Here is a 17,787-nt window from a genome sequence, read left to right as displayed (position 1 = left end):
TGCATACTTAAATAGGCTGACTTTATAGCTTAAAACCTATATACTATTGATATCTGTCTGATCTTCATGTATAGCAGGTGGTTCAAAGAAAAATGTTGCTCTACTACATATTAGCTTTGGGTTTTCTATTTCTAGAGAGAGGCACAAACTTTGTAAAACAGATGGCTGTGTTGACAGCTTGCCAGAAACTGAGGGACCGCACTTAGTCTCCATAAAAACATGAAGAAAAATCACTGTTTATTCATAGCACCTCTCTAGTAACTGCTGTTTAAACCCAGTAGTGATGGGCTTTATTTAAAAAAAAAGGGGGGGGGGGGATAAGTAGTAATGTCAGTCCTGGTTTAGACTTTTACAGGTAGCACCTTAGATAACCCTTTCTTTCTGGGGAGAAAAAAAAGAGGGAGGGAGGAGACATTAGCAGAAACCATTTAATCTAGTGTGCTGGCAATCTATGCTTCAATCCTCTGAAGTGAGGAAATGGGATTTCCTGACATGGTGTGCCAATGCAAAATGCATTATGTGCTACTAAGGGAACCCCTGGCCCACCCAGTGCCAGGAGGCTCATTTAACAGTTTTGCTAACATGGTTTTCAGTGCAAGATGCACTGCTTCTCTAGCTTGTTCACCTCTTCTGTGTTCTGAATATACTGGACACAAGGCAAAAATATACAGCAGGTATATACCAGGTATAAGTAAGACCAATAGCTTCTTCTTTTTTTATTGAGAGTAAAGCAAGAACTAGGAGATGTAACAACTTTTCCTAACTACGGGTTTCAGCTGACATTCAAATATGGAAAAGTTTATTTTGCCTTCAAGTATTTTAATTATCCGGGCAACAGTGAATGTCAACAGGAAGAAACACCACCAACATTTCAGAGTCATATACAGCAGACTATAGCATATTGTAGCTGTTGCTTTTAACCAGCTTTTTAACACTGAAACTGAAGGAATGAAATATACGTTAAGCAAATGCAGCAAGACTAACCCAAAAGTTTTGTCCTAGAGAGAGGCTGAGTGTACTTTGTATTATAGTGTTTATTCCTTCTGTCTTTTCCTCTTGTTCAAACAGCAGGACTTCAGGCAAACAGCCAAGATGGATGTGGCCCTTCCCAAGCCTGCTATCCTTCCAAAATCAGGAGGCTATGCTTTTGTAGAAGAGCTTGACTGACACTTCAGTGTGATCAAGTGTAAACTCGATATTTGGATGTTGTATTTACTGGTAGCATGAAAAAAGGAAAATTCCTTACTAGTGACTTCTGAGCTGTGTGAAGTCTCATGTGCAACCTGACCTAGAGCTGACCTTGGGCAGATAGTGTGGAGGTTTCTAGTGAGCTTGGTAGGCAGTGAAGGAATCTGTCTGCAGGGTGAAGCCTGGGGCTCCCGTGCAAAGTCCAGTCAGAGGAGGGATCTTTGCTGAACTCTATCTTTGAAATCTGTGCGTGAGAGCTGTCATTTAATGGCTGATGGGAATTGCAGGCAATCTTGTTGCTGCCATCCTGGACGTGTATGCAGTCCTGGCCTACTAAAGTATTTCTGGCTGCAGGGATCAAATGGATGATAAGCACCTGGTTTTGCAATGTACCACACAGTTCAGAGAGTGTTTTTTACCTCAGTCTCAAAGCTATGATCAGTTCTCTACATGATGAGACGAAGTATCCCTGGGCGGTCTTCATTGGTGTCTCAACCTGCAACAGAGGAGCATTATTACCGTTGGTGAGAATTGATTGTGCTGGGAGTTATCTACCAGATTTTGCAATAACTATTGTTCCTGCCACAAGTGCTCTGACCCCTTAACTCCCATTGCCCTTTAAGCTCTATAAATTTTATTGTTAAGGGATTTCCAGCCCATCCCTACTCATTACCTTGGAAACAAAAACAGAAGCATTACTGAAAATGTCTAATAATGAATTTAGCCTAAGCACCCTACTGGGAGGTAGAGAACCATTATTATCCCCATTTTACAGTTGAAGAATAAGTTCCAGAGTTCAAGGCTGTCCACCAGATCTCCTTCTGCCAAAGCTGTCCTGCCTATATGACTAGGCTATTGACTTGAATTCCTCTGCTGACCACTAATACAGCAGAATCAACTGTCAAGATAGGTGGTCTCTCAAGTAATCACATTCGAAACCTTTGAGGCTCACTCTATATTAAAAACAACAGTTTAAGTCCTGCCCATAAACTTGCCAGCAGTTGCTACAGGTTTCTGCAGCATCAGTTTAATAGTCTCTCTGTGTGATACAATACTTAATTAGAAGGTAGAAAGCAGCTGCTGGAGCTTAAGCTTCTTTATCATCTCAGTGTGCAGCCCCTTTGCAAAGTCCAAAGTAACAGTTCAACCTGACTGTGACAATTGCACTCAGACCTGTGTCCTTCCCAGTCTTTTGCAATGGAGATGGAAAAGTCATGGCTATATCAGTTTTCATGTAGCTGTGGCTAGTTGGACAGCCAGCAAAGTGCAGCATGCTTATACCAAGCACTGAGAAGCCAAGGCACTGGTTTAAAAACAATGAGATTTTAAACAGATACTGCAGTTTCAGTTCTCTGAATTTGCCTTCATGTTTTATGTGAGAAGGTTTTATAGTTCTAAGTTTTTTTCCACAAACAGATAACTTCATTGGGTGGTGGTGGTGGGGGAAGGGTTGTTTGTTTTTTTCTTTTTAATGAAAGTATTTGAATAGTCTCCAAGATCCTATTGCGTTGACTTCAACAAAACACCACAAATCTGACAAACTTACAAGGCATGGAAAAACTTCTCTTAAAAACACCCCAAGATCTGAGGAGGCAGCCATGGAAAACTAGATGTTGCCAATAGTATAGAAATTAAGAAAATATCTCATGTGAGAGAACGGAGAAACTAAAAATCTCATTTTAGTTGAAACTCTTTGGTAAACTATAAGACAAGTGAGCCAAGTTCAAAGAATGTTTGAATCTATATGGTCAAGCAATAAATGCTCTGCAAAAGGAAAATATTTAATGTTATTTTGTACAGTTTTCATCTACTTAATACTTTTCTGTTAACTCAGATAAAATGAAGCGTGAAGGTATAATTATGTACTTGGCAAGGAAGGAGAGTGAGATGTAAGAGACATTTTTGAATGGATAGAAAAGAAGAATTCTATTCAGAGCCTGTGCTTTTTATGTGAAGAGAAGTACAGGTAGCAAAGGGATTCACAACGTAAAGCTGAAGTAAGCTTACACTGACAATATAGGACCAGACTATCTTCAGCATGGCAACCAAAAGAAGTTATGCAAGTCACACATCTGGGAAAAGAAACACACTAAATGTCGTTAATAATAAGGATAATACTCATCATGAACAAAAAGGACAATAGCATCACCAACTCAGGTGAACGTTTGTAATTGCAAGCAGACACAGTGTCAGTGAAAGGTTAGTTTACTACCAACCGAAAGTATAGCCTTTCTTTTAAAATATTAATTAATAAAAAATAGACACATGAATAAATATAAGAAAAGGAAGAAGATGGAGGATTAGGCAGATGACACATATTTGTGTCCCCTTGATAAATCAGTAGAATTCTGGCAGGTACTTCTTGAAAAATGAGACCCATGTTTCTGCATGCATCCCTGTTTAGATCTTTCATTTCCTTACCCTGTCACTTGAACAACAGGGTGTTTAAAAGGTTTCACAGGAAAAAAAAAAAATAATCAGGGTGCTAGGAAACCAGTTCTCAGAGACAGGAAGAACCAGGTAAAGTTCTATAAAGAAGGACTATTTTGGAAAGAGATCAAGATGCTACATGAATAAAAAATCCAGGGTGAATTTATAAGTAAAATTAAAACTGCAAGTTGTGTAAGTAAAGCTGGCAAAAGCCATGGATTCTGTGGCTATCTAAAAGGATTCAGTAGTAAATTACACAAAAAAATATGCTTACTCTATTTGCTCTATAGAATAACCTGAGTGTGCTATTTGGAATAGATATTCAGGGTACATGAGAAACAATCCTTATTAAAGAGTTTGAGAAATGAGATTTAATTAAGCTGCAGCCAGGAAGGATGTGGAATATGGCGTAATTAACCTTACCCTATTACGCTTGTGCTGGCAGTTAGGTCCAGGAAGAAGGCTTAAAGTGAGAGGTACTGGACAGCTTTAGGAAACAAGAAGCTTGTCTGGAACTACTGCTTGCCTGAACCAATAGGTCTGGGAGTTTGTATACAAGTGTCAAGATAGTCTATTGCAGCTGTGGGCTTGCCTGGGAAGAAAAGGATTGGTTAGGCCAAATATTTGTTTGAACTGTGTTCCTTTTAGAATCTATCTTGAAGACTTGGCTTGGGCAGCTTGAACTCCTTGTTAGGAGCCAAAGCATAGCTGGAGTGGTTGGAGGCTGAAGATTGAAACTTTGGAACAGTGAGACAACTATTTTGCTTTTCTGTACAGTATTTTACCAAGATCTTGTATATTATAAATGAGGCCGTCTTTTTTCTTCTGCTGTTTTTTTTTTTTTTTTTTTTTTGGTGGTATAGCATACTCTCCTGCACGGACTCAGAACCAGTAGGGACAGATTTGTAGCCCTGATTCATGGACTAACTATCCTCTGGGGAAAAGGACTCCTGTTAGAAAGGCACATCCTACCTGAAGTATTTGATTCACCTGTTTCTGCATTTGGGTGGCATAGTTTGCAGTGCTGTAGTCCTAAGAGAAATTAAACAGAAATAACAAGCTGAGCTAGAAATGAGCTTCTAGTCAGAAAATCAAAGAACTGATTTGCTTTCCTATGTTTAGGAAATTTTTATTATTTTATGTCTATGTTTAGAGCTGTATACCTTATATACAAATACTACACAGATAGCAGGAAGTGTAAGATGAAAAAGCTGATGGAAATGACTGGGAGCCAGAAGTGCTGTTCTCACTCCTCTGTGAGGACATTTGCACCACTTCAGTGAATAAGTGTTCATCTAAATAATAGAAGCTCACCCTTGCCAGCTCAGTGTCTTCACCAGTTTATGCCTAATTCAGAGTCATAGTTTGTGTTATTGCTTCCACCTAACTACCATTCTGTCAGGCACTCTCTGTCCCTCCTGCATGAGCTTTTTAAATCTTCTTTAAAGCTATAAATACTTGGATATTGTCCTGGTTCCAGTTAGGACAGAGTTAAGTAGCTCATAGTAGCTGGTAGGGTGCTATGTTTTGGATTAGGATGAGAAGAGCGCTGATAACATGCTGATGTTTTAATTGTTGCAGAGCAGTGTTTACACCAGGCCAAGGACTTTTCGGCTTCTCGCTCTGTCCTGCCAGCGAGCAGGCTGGGGGTGCAGCAGGAGCTGGGAGGGGACAGACCCAGGACAGCTGACCCAAACTGGCCAGAGGGGTATTCCATACCATCTGACGTCATGCTAAACAATATATAGGGGTGGCTGGCCGGGGTGGGGGGGGCCGGCTGCTCGGGGATAGGCTGGGCATCGGTCAGCGGGTGGTGAGCAATTGCATTGTGCATCACTTGTTTTCTTACACATTATTATTATTAATACTATTATCATTATCACTATTATTATTATTATTGTTATTATTATATTCCTGTCTTAATAAACTGTCTTTATCTCAACTCACCGGCTTCGCTTTCCCGTTTCTCTCCCCCATCCCAGAGAGGGAGGGGGGAGGGTGAGCGAACGGCTGTGTGGTGTTTAGCTGCCAGCCGGGTTAAACCACAACAGATATACACATCTGTGGTGCTCCCTACTTCCTGTGTAGGGTGCCTGTGTTTAAGTGCTTAACTAGATGGCTCATTACTTGTACAACTGAGAGTGCTGTAGAGACTGAGAACACGTGTAAGCCCTGCAACTGCTAGGACAGGTTAAAGGAAGACATCCCCCCACCAGTGGTGATCGCTAAATCTTGATTTTCACCCACAATCAGAGCGTTTACTTTAGCTTTTCTTACCCAATAGCTGGAGGATTAATATCTCTCACTTCTTAGTTTCTAGAAAGCAGGAACTTTCTAGATTCTATAAAAATAAAACTTTTATAACTGGAAATTTTAAATATATTAGAACTGAACTGATTAGTCATCTGGGATGAACAAAACTACATATTCATGGTAAAGGTGCTTGCCTGGTTCTATGTGTGAGTCTTACTCATGTTTTCATCCACAAAGGCAATAGTCAAAACCTTCACAATAATGATTCTTGTGAGGTAAAGATCTTTGGTCATGTCGAGGCGTAATCACAACGTGGCTTTTGATGCACTGTGTCCCTTGAAAGTGGTGTCCAGCATATAAGTTACTTCAAGCATTTGCAGTCTAAAAGGACAAATAAAAAAACAAAAGTTGAGACGGCCAGTCTTTACATCAATATTGCTGTTTCATAAAGCATTCAGCTACAAGTCTTCTGATAACAGGGAACTTGGTGCGCTGTAAAAGCTGTACTATGAGAAATGATGATGCATACTGGCAGATGATACAAAGTGAAAGGAATGGAAAGCTCATGGGAGGAAATGATGACATAGATTCAAGAGCAGAGCTGAGAATTTGGCACTTGAGGCAAAGCCTAAATGAATTGTGAAAGTCTCCTACGGTAAAGGATGCAGCTGTCTCATGTTATCCACCTAATCTTCCATCTTTAGGAGCAAAAGATCTTTAATGAATAGTGCCAAACTTGTTCTCCTTGTCTTGCATGTGTTGAACAACACTCATAATATGGAATCTGTCCAATATTTCTCTTTCTAAATACCTTAAGTCAGTCATCCTCAGATTTCCTCTGGTCTTTCTCTGGAGGGAGGCTGCCCATTCACCAATACCTTCTTCACTGGGGAAGCTATATACAGGCTAGGTCCACCTGTATCCCTTACTGTTCTTACAACGTAATTAAAAAATTAAAAACATTGATAATATATATTCTGTTCTTCCTGAACATCTTCTATTTCTGCAATACCAGTACCAGCTAAAACTGAACTTTGCATAACTAACTAACAAGACTAGAGTTGTGCCACATATAATATTAATGTCATTTTTTGATAGAGCAATTACAGATGTGTAATACAAGATAAAGATTACAAAGGTTTAATTTTCATAGAGCTGAGCATACTCCTTACAATATTGATCCAGCAATTTTATATGCTGGTAGCTGTGGGTATTCTTGCTGTTGTCAAGACAGAACATTTGCAATAATACATATGGTATTCTGATAGCTAGCAGGTCATTAATCAGAGATAAAGGACTGTCTTAAGCAGTAAAAGAGAAATATACCATGTGTTTTCTTGTTCTTGTTAGTAAATAGTAGTCTGGATTTTGTCTTAACTCTTGGTCAGTGCTTGGCTTAGTGCTCGGCTCAAAATGGAGGGAGGATGACGTTGAATGAAAATGCAATGCCTACAGCAAGTGGCTCTTCCTGAGCTTTGAAAGCTTACCCCTTTCGTTTTCAAAAAAATTAAATGGAAAAAAAGGGTTCTTGATTGGGTTGGGATTTATCGAATTCAGCAATAACTTAGCATATAATATTAATATGACTTTTAATTTTATACGCCTAATTTATTGGTGAAGTCTTCTCAAGCATGCAAACACAAAGTCTATATATATTGAGGGTGCAAAAATAAAAATGTTGGGTATCACAGGTGGTGATCTTAGTTTGACCAGCATATTAAAGCTTCTTGCCTGGACAGATAGGTAGCAAATTTGTGTGAGTAAATAGCACATTTATTTATCATCTTTTGTACTTACAGAACCCCATAGAACACACACAGCATTGGTATAATTTTCGTGAAGACTCCTAGGGTCATGAAGGACTGTTTCAACTCTGAACACTCACAACAGAACCTTTAATTGACTAGCAGAAAGCTGGTCTATGTGCTTTCAGGTTTTTTACAAGTCTGCTTAAGAAATGAGTTTTGCGAGGAGGGTTGGCCAGAAAACAAGAATTCTATTTGCACAATAATTTGAGGTTTAAAATATACAGCAATTCTGCAATAGAACATTCACATGACCTTTTAGAATTTCTTACAAGTATTGATTCATTCTGGCACTACTAATTACTGTTGGGTAGAGAGCTTTCCTTGGAATATGGGGGGATACATGCTCAAAGTCTTTTTCCTTTACTGTACAATATTTGTCTTTTCAGTTTTAATATTGGTGTTATCTATAAATGAAATGGAAAAAATGGAACTGCTCTTACAGAACAAAAACATTCAAGCCAGGCATTAGGTGGAATCTAAAGCCTGATTCACCCACAAACCCTTCAAGCAGCTAGAAACTATTTTGTATACCGTTCTCTGATTCTGATTCCAGAGTGAAGTCATCTAGCCAATAGCACTACATGGTGATTTCGTAAACCTAAAGAATATTTAAAATTCTTGAGCAACCTGAAAGTGTTGCTCAAACCTGAAAGTTTGTCTTCTGAAATCATAGTTAAGCTAGATTTAAGAAATTGCTAAGTTTTTAAGAATTTTAGAAAAATGTCAGTCTATTTTCCTTCTGGTTTGACATGCCTTGAAAAAATATGAAGGACGTAGTTCTTGTCCAAGCACAAGACTTGTAGTTACTGCAGTCCAAGACCAGAAATTGATTAAACTGGGCTTATGATGTCTGTGTAGAAGTACACTATCGAAGACTTATCTTGTCCTTCCTTGCTATAATGAAGAAAGATTTCTTTCTGATTGTTGCCTGGCGTAAGTTTAGTATGAAGAAGGAAAAGAACTACTTAGAAATTATAAACTACATTAGTTTTGTACTTTATAAATCCTTTTAAACATATTCTCAGCATTCAGCATCCAAACTGCTGATGTTTCCTCTGAAAAATTGTCTCCTAAAAAATAAATAAATCTGTCCTTAATTGTGGGTGTGGAATACTTTGCTGTTTTGGCTCTGACCTGCATTATACCTAGTGATACTCAAGCACTGACATGTGAATACACCCTCACATCAGCATGCTATCTCTATTTGGCCCAGTTAACTCTTAGAAAAACAAATATTCTTAAACCAGCATAATTTTCCTTGATTCTGGCATGAAATAACTGAGCCACAGCATCTGATGGTGTGAAAGCACTCTGCTTTCCCTGCCTTGCCCATGTCAAGCGTCAGTCTTCCACATGTTTTCGTGACACAGTCTTGCAGGAGTCAGCAGAGTGCTGTATAGACTTTGGCCCAAACAGCTGGATGAATGACTGAATCTGCTCACTGACTTCAAATCACATGTTATCAGTGAAACCTTTGCTGCTGTGTTTCCTTTCATTGTGTCCTTAAGCTGACCGTTTCCTGCTCATGTCCTTTAAGCAGAGAATATACAGAAGATCAGGGTCAGCCCCGACGCTGCAAATGCTTCACTTATGGTTTGGGAAGATAAAGCTGTTGTTTTAATAAGGTTTGAACAAACATAAAAGTTGCCTACACTTCTTTTTTCTAATACAGTTGCAGGGAACTGATCATGAAAATTTCCCTCATCATCAATTTTTAGCCAATATTGAACTAATTCTTTTTTTTTTTTTTTTTTTAAATGTGGTGTGTGGTTCCAGCTGTGATAAATGCAAGCTATTGCAATCTGGTGGAGGAACCAGAATGTTTTTTAATGACCCGACACTGTAATCTAAGCCAAGCAAATATAATGATTCACCCAGGGAAGATAAATTATTGCCTGGAAAAATGCCAAAGCTTTTTAATTTGTAACTCCAACATGTCTCTCTTAGAACCCACTGTAAACTGTCTGGGATACGAAGTATTTTCCAAACTGTTATATAACTTCATAACTCACAGTGTTTTTTTTCCCCTTCCTCATCCAGCACATGCATCCATATGCTTAATTTAGACGAAGAATTGCTTTAAATAGCTGCCTGAAAAGCCCTCTGCTATGACCACATGGGGAAAAAAAACCACCTTAGCTGCAGTCGTCAATAACATTCAAGATTGTAAGTTGGAGCTGCAGCAGGTGTCGGGGGGCACTTGTCACCACAGCTTGGAGATGTGACAAATCATCAGAAGCATTTGGATTTCCTAGGCTGTCATTAGCCATCTGTTCGCAGATCTGGGCGGGTCAGCTGCGTGGACTTGACCAAAGCCACCTGTTAATTAGAGAATTTACAATTCCAGCTAATTTAGAGCTGATTTTATTTATTGTTTATAATGGGAAGATGTGTCACACAGTGTGGGACAGGCTTGTTTCTGGGATTTTGTTCAAACTGTGGTATACAACGTAGGATTCAGCTGCTGGAGTTTCCCCTCTGCACCAAAATTTCATTTGTTTAGAAGCCACTGTTTGCCTGTTTGTGTGTAATGTATGTTGTCTTTACAGTGATCAGACCCTATGGGTTATTCTTGCAGAGCCCTTTCTCAGCTCCAGCTGTTGCAAATGCTCGTCTTTGTTCCCACAACAGCTCCCAGAGAAGTCTCTCAGTCCTAAGACATACGCAAGGTCAGTAACTAAGAAAGAGTAGGATATGATTGTGTCCCATTCTTCTTGCAGACTATTAAAGTTTCATCATGTTCCTAACATTTCCAAGGCCAAACAAGCACTGGAAAATAGGTTAGAAAGACCTGCATTTTGATAGCTCCAGCATGCTTTCCATGAAATACACTTGAAGACGCTCTGTAGCTAATTGGAGTTAGTCTGCATGCCAAGAGAAGTTTTGATGAGGTAAGGATAAGGTTAAACAAAAATATTTTCTTTAGTTGTATTGTATACTTTGTTGGTTACCTAAAATATTTACTGATATTCAGTAATACAGAATATTTGAAGAATATTTGTAATGCAACTTCTATTTTAAAAGGTTTCTTATCATACTAATATGACTTTTAAGAAATTAGTGGTGCACATAAACATCCTGAAAAGTCATGTAAATATTTTAGTACTAGAACAGCAAAAAGTAAAGTTCAATTTGATCCTCACTTTTTGTGCCATTGGTTTTCTTCTTAGGAAGAACTTTGGGCAATGTAAAAGATTCAATAACTATAATAACTGTTACAGTCTTCTATTGCTTATAATATTCTTTATACATGAAGTAATAAAATGGACAGGGACATGTACTGTGCCTTGGACTGGGCTTCAAGTTCACTCTCACGCCTCTTTCCTATAATTGGCCAGCACTACAGTTGAAAACAGCTACTATGAATTTAAATAACTCTTTATTATCACCTCTTCCTTCTGTAATTATAGTCTTTGGAATTCTGTTGTGGTATACTAATGCAATATGTATTGACATGTTCACCATCCCTTTGGCTGGAAGATCAGGCAAGAGAAAGCTCTTCTAATCAAAAATGTTGTACAGAACACATTTCTAGAATAAGCTTGAATTGCTCAGTCTAATTCTACTTTTTCTATAATGTGTCCCTGGAGATATATATGTGTATAAATATATAAGCATATATATAAATATGTATGTATAAAATGTATATAAAAATATATCATGGGCAATTCTGATTTCAGAGAATATAATTGATGGAGAGAGTATGCTAATATCACAATGTAAATTTTGAATGGGTTACACAGTTTAAAGGATTTTTAGGTGTAATTAAAAGCCCTTAGCTAAGGTATCCAGGTTCAGATTTTGCAATGGATGGATTAGACCTATATTCAGTGTACATATATGGCTCTGCACTTCCTACCTACCTCTCAGTGCAACTCTTGGTTTTGTGAAACCCACATGCAAGATATAGCAGTCTTTACTTTGAGGGTCAAACCTCACAGATTTCTTTGAAGTGGTGCTTTTTTCTTTACTGAAGTTATTCTTCCTCACCTTTTCCTGTGCTACGCATTTTCAGCTTCTATAACATTCACAGAAACAGGACTTGGGAGACTTTCATTTTCCTGCACTATTACTGCTGTGGAAGTAGAGTGTGACCACTATGCTATCACATAGCAAGACAGCCAGAGTTTTCCCTGGAAGAGGTGAATAATGGTTGGAGGAGCAAACATTGCCCCAGCAGTTGATTGCCTCCTCTCAGCCCAGCACCCAGACCCTATTGCTTTACACAGGGATGGAGAGAGCCAGAAGCTCCAAAGGGGAGGTGAGATGGATCTGCAGTATCAGTGGTATGCCACCCAGGCAAGTGCAGGAGGACAATTTTGGCAGCCAATGGAGGAGGGAGAAACAGCGTCAAGCTGTACTGCCCTTGCAATTGCACTGTACTATGGACAGGCTCCACAGATCTGAACTAATCTGTCTCCTGTGTAACAGTGGCTGTCATGATGGTGGTTCTTGTTGGGTGATGGTGTCATACTCAGTTGTGTGCAATGCATAAAGAACAGTATTTTAACTTGTCCTAAATTATGGGTGTCATGATGACATGTTCAGCTCTGGGTTGTGTACATGCTCTCAATTTATGCTTTCCTTGTGGCTTTTCCTGTTTTCTGTTGCTATATGGAAAATTTCAGAAACATGTCCACGTTAACAAATTTTTTTTTTAAAGGAAAAGATGAAAAGTACTTTAGAAAAGTGCAAACTGAACTATAACCCACCACTGATATTTTTCATTATTTTAATATTAATCTATATTGTTATGTAATTTATATTTATTCTGGGTTGCTCCATCAGGTAATAGAAAAGAGCATGTTTAACAAATTCTTTAGGGAAAATTTGTTGCATAAGAGGATACTCAAAAGAACAAAAAAAGATTTTTATATTAATATATACTATATATACTTATATTAATATATGATATAGATATGTTCACATGAGGTGAATGACAGCTCCTATCTCTAACCTTTTGAACTATTTAGGTACTCTCAGCCTGTTCTACCTAGTAATAGAGAAAAACAGAGATGTATACAAAACATCTAGTTTTCTGATGCCTATGGAACAATATTTGAACATCTTGGACCTTCTTCGGGCAACCAAGGATGGAAGAAGTCTATATTAAGTACAGATCAGATAAGAAATAATAAATGAATTCTTGCTTTTATTATATTAGTTGAAAAGCTGAGATTCAGTCATTTAGTCTACATAACCTGGGTGACTCTTAAAAACTTTTACAAAATTTTCATACATTTTAGAAAAGCTTATTTAGGTGAGAACCAGAGAAAAAGGATTATGTCACATAAGAAGTAATTTTCTTCTTGCCTCAGTTGGTATAGTAGTATATGTATGTGTTATTTCACAGGAGTACATGGAAGTGCACTTGCTTAAAATCAGTATGACTGTTCCGAACTGTAATTTAATGTTTTTCTTCTTGATTTCTAACTTAAAAATACTATTTTTCTCTGTGTATGTGTGTGTTTCTGTCTATTAGTGCCATTCACATATGACTAATGAACATGATAATTGTCTATGAAATGTCCCATTGATTTGGAAAACAGTCCAGGGGAAAGTGAAAAATAGTATATATGGACACGTCTTTGTTTCTATGTATCCTAAAATCAGTGTCTGTTATTTAAAGATAAAATCTCAAAGTAGTTTATGTAGTAAGTGGAAGTTTGTCTAGTTTTAGTGATCTGTTTAGTAAAAGATTTTGACTTATTTGGAGCAAGGAGTGTCCAAAGTCGTCTTTTGTCTGTTGAAGGATAACTAATTTGTAATATACTGTCTCCTCAAAGGGAGGAGATTTATATTTCCTAGTAATAAAGGAATGTCTGAACCACAAAATGAGTCTTACAAGCCCTATTATGAAGAAACCTCTGCCAGTACGGGATTGTCACAGTAATGTTTCCTTTTCTTCTGTTTTCATGCAGTACTTGGGAGGGAGGATCACACAGAGTAGAGAACAGCGGTGTACCATAACCACTACTGAAATAACTATAGTCTGAGAAACCGTGAGCCCAAGAAAAATGGAAGGGATTCAGGTTTGAATTATGAAGGATTTACCCTCCAAGGGCTATGTCAATGTTCATGTTGGTTTTCATTTTAGTCATAATGGGTTTCCAGTTTCTGCTGTAATTCAGTATCACAATTAGATGGATGCTTGTTGAATGCTGCTGGTCACTGGTTATGTTTGAATGTTATACAAATGTAGTCAGTTAAGTACCTGTTACTACTCTTTCTGTTTGTATGCCAAAACCATAGCTTGATCTGTTAGGAGTCTACAAACATAAATATTAAATTTTAAGGTTTTTGCTTCGAAGTATAGAATTTTTAAAGATGAAAATGCATTTTCTCTTGAATCTTGGTCATTCAGTTTCAAATCTCCCAAGCATGAGGCAGTTTTCTGGGGAAGAACTAATTTTTGTTATTAATGAAATAAAGATTTCCTCTGTTAAATTTAATCTATGAAAATCAATGAAAAACAAATGAGCAAAAAAGCTTCAAACTACAATACAGTGTTAATCTTTAATTGTTTTAATTTCCAAGTTATTACTTTTATTGTAACTTGGCTACGTCTGTCAGGTTGGGCTAAATGAATACAAAACTTGGCATGAGAATGAAATCTCTGCTGGAAACTTATTTGTGTTTTATTATTTTTAACCGTTAAATTTACATTAGTGAAAAAGTAAAGAGTAGAAGTTCACGTTTCATAATTGTGTTCTGTCTTCCAAATAAGATCCATATTGAAGATTTCAAAGTTTGTTAACATCTGCCAATAATTTGGACTCTAAATATGGACTAACCATAGCTTAATAAAATAAATCAATAAACAAAGAAAGTATTATAAATGTCTGCATGTGGTGACTACTTACAAAGTTATTTACATATGAATAGGTCTATCTATATGCAAAAACACACCTTGAGCTGCACAAAATATTCATGTGTTTTATGAATTGAACCTTATTACCCAAAATTATACCGATTCAAAGACAGCTTATACTGTATTTTGCTCTTATACCCTTTTACTTACAATGCTTCAAATGCATTTAACAACCATTGCCTGTAGCAATTAAGCACGCAAGCATTGGTAGTGCCTCAGATTTGTATAAGAATTTCAGAGCTAAGGATATTTTTTGTGCAATCCTTACATGTTGGGGAAGGAGTTTCAGCCCTACGTATCTTTCGTGAATTTGAGCTGGAGCATTCTTCATATTCAAACACAGGGTCTTTTATTCTTTTGTAGTTTAATTGCATATTTCAGTCTTCTCCCCAAGTATCTAATTTCATTGAAATTGTTAGTAATTCTTTCTTGACATATTGAGGAAAATACACTGACTATCTGGACTTGTTAGTGAATCAGAAAACTGATATCAAACGTATCTTTTAAAAGTGTGAATTGTGTATATAAAGTGTAAAAAGGATTATTTAAGTTGTCTGGTTAATACAAGTTCCTTGAACCCATTCCAGTCATCTTGTCATTTTTAAAATCTTTGCTAAGATTAAAAGATTTTCATGAAGAATTTGCTCTGTGCAAATTTTCTCAAACTGACAATATTAGAAGCTGCTTTTCCTTTATGAATTATCTCTAAAGCAAAATGTATTTGGAAGCTTTCAACATGGAAGAAAACCGATTACTTGCTATAGTGGCAAGTTTTCCATTTCATTGTGTAGCACGCTTTAAGGGTCATCCTGTTCCCTCCCAGATAAACATTTGCACAACTGTTTAAATGCAATATGTTATGACAGGGAATTGTGTATTCCTACTTCGACTGTGATATAGCAGATACTGGTGTACTGGGTGACTAGCTGACTTTCTGTGGACACAAAAAGTAATTTCCTGACTGACCATGGCCATGTATCAATGAACAAAGGATGTGTTTGAGCTATTCTTTTCAGCTAAGATTTAAGATTTCTATCAGACTCTCAGCTAACTGTTCACTGACTAATATTTGTGGTCGGCAACCAGATGACTGAAGAAGAGAAATCAGAGGTTTGAGAAAGCCCTAATGAACATTCCTAGGCGTGAGCCTTTGTACAAGTACTCATGAGAGTTCTTGTTTTCCACAAGCATTTTGGCTGAAAAATGCCCAAATGTTTTTCTGAAAATAAATACAAAAGGTCATAAATACCACTGAGGTGAATTCATGGTTTTCAGTGTAATACATATCTCTGAGTACTTAGTTTACAGTATTCACCCATGTCTGAAGAGTAACAAGGGAGCTCTTGGAATGCATATGTTCTTTACCAGTGAGAAGACTAGCAACAAAATATATGTTATAGAAGGGTTCATGCCTCTACATCTGAATCTGCCACGTATGCAAAAACACAGAAAACAGCAAAACTGTTGAAGTAAAATTTCACTGTGTCTGGGAAAGGCCAAAGTAAAACAACATTAAAAGTAAATCACAATCAAACTGTGCAAAAAGCTTACTATATAAACTGCTAAATGCTACTGAGGGACTGGATGTGTTACAGCTGCAGCTGTTGATTTGTAATGCTAGGCCATGCAAGTATTCTTCTAGGGACAAATACACTGTAGAAGCAATCTTTAGAAAGTATGGCATGGTACAGCTGTCGTTTGAATAAGATAGCCTTGACCCTGGAAGGAAAATCATTACAGAGGGATTGTTCACCTAACATTGAAGATGCATATGATCTCAGAAAATTATCTTCAGGAATGTTAATTTTAATAGGGTAGTTACTGTTGACAATTTCCTTTGTATATTTTAAATGATTTATCACATTGTTCCAAGCAGAGCAGGCAAATAGGATCTCTGGGAACTTTCTGGACCTTCTTGACCGAACATTGAACACCCAGTTTCTCTTCAGTCTGCCAGGTGCATCGTTCAGATTGCTGAGCTGCTTCTAGAAATTACATGGGAATTTCAGAAACTCTTTAGTTTCATAATCAACTTACATTTCATAAGAGGCTGTTAATACATTTATATATCATCTTAAAATAATTTTGTCTATAAGTCCTCTTTGTTTTCTCTCTTTTTTTTTTTTCCACCCAAGGAGAAAATAAAATTTAGCAATTATTCAAAAGGAATGACTAGATTTACAGGGGTGAAGAGTACCTGTAACTGTTGTACACTTAATAAGTGAGAAGGACATTAGATTTGTTTTAGACCTTTTTTATGAGAGCAGAGCAAGTGAAAATTTGTTGAAAATATTTGATGTGGTGTACAAAACTGGGAATTCCATAATATTATGAAAGAGTAAAGATGTTACACACAGAAATTATTATTCTTAGAAAGTATCAGTTATGGAAATTTTCATTAGTTGAAAATATGACATTCTTTCAGCTACAGTCATAGCTGAAATGTGGGTGATGGGATGTGGGTGAATTTTTTGAATCTGTCCTTAAAGTTTACATTGAGTTGGAAAAAAGTGAGAAGTAGAAATATTGGGCTGAGAAAATAGTTTTTATCCTGTATTCACGCTGTATTAGTTGATCTAGTTGTCGTCTGGGACATTCTTATTTTAACACCCTTTTAACACTGCCTAGTATGTCCTTCAACGTATGCACTAGTGATATCAAAAGTTCATTGTTTTAGAAGCATTTTATTAATATTCATGGCCTTCGAACTTTGTATTGTTATCTGCCAAAACAAAATGACAATCAAATACTGCTCCCCCCTTTTTTTTTCTGTCCTTCCACTTTTTTAAACTTCCTTGCTTTTCATTATTACTGTTGTTCTGAAATGACTTTATCACAGTGGAACATAAACAAGAGATTAGGTATCTCATCTGGATTAGCTTCACAGCCTCTCTCCTTTTCACCCCCAAAAGCTCAATGACCTGCTAAAATACGGTATCAACTGAGTTTTCTTTGGCCAGCTTGGTTCTCTTGACTTGACACTAGCAAGATCAAGCTATAGCAGACTGTCAGCATAAGGGATATCCTTTGAAAAACAGTTTTTCTTCTTCAGAGTCAGACTATTTTCCTAAGTCTTTTCTCCTTTGTATTTTGTATTCCCCTTCCCATCTTCACAGAAAAAGCCTGTGTGTATCTACAGTTGCCCTCATAGTGTTGCTCTATAAAATCAGCAATTATATATTGAACACTTCAACAGCAAGTACAAATCTATTTCAAAGATAAAAATCAGGCAAATGG

General features: G+C 37.2%; 1 protein-coding gene across 6 annotated transcripts in view; it reads right to left on the bottom strand.

Moving 5' to 3' along the window:
* Positions 1 to 17,787, bottom strand: part of LOC308195034 (uncharacterized protein) — a 77,426-nt gene that overhangs the window by 22,380 nt on the left and 37,259 nt on the right. For 2 of the 6 annotated variants that reach the window (XR_013951161.1, XR_013951162.1), the window contains 2 exons: positions 6,066 to 6,252; positions 1,608 to 1,684 (listed from right to left, as the gene is read on the bottom strand). Coding sequence is in view for 1 of the 6 variants with exons in the window: in XM_080591809.1 (XP_080447935.1) it covers positions 1,608 to 1,684; positions 4,591 to 4,620 (107 nt within the window). In the remaining 5 variants the exon portion in view is untranslated. The other 4 variants (XR_013951163.1, XR_013951164.1, XR_013951167.1 and 1 more) reach the window with 3 other exon arrangements.

The sequence above is a fragment of the Anser brachyrhynchus genome, assembly GCF_964034855.1.
Source record: "Anser brachyrhynchus genome assembly, chromosome: 4".
Taxonomy (NCBI): Eukaryota; Metazoa; Chordata; class Aves; order Anseriformes; family Anatidae; genus Anser; species Anser brachyrhynchus.
Note: the sequence above shows the minus strand (reverse complement) of the source record. Positions and strands in the feature narration are given on the sequence as shown.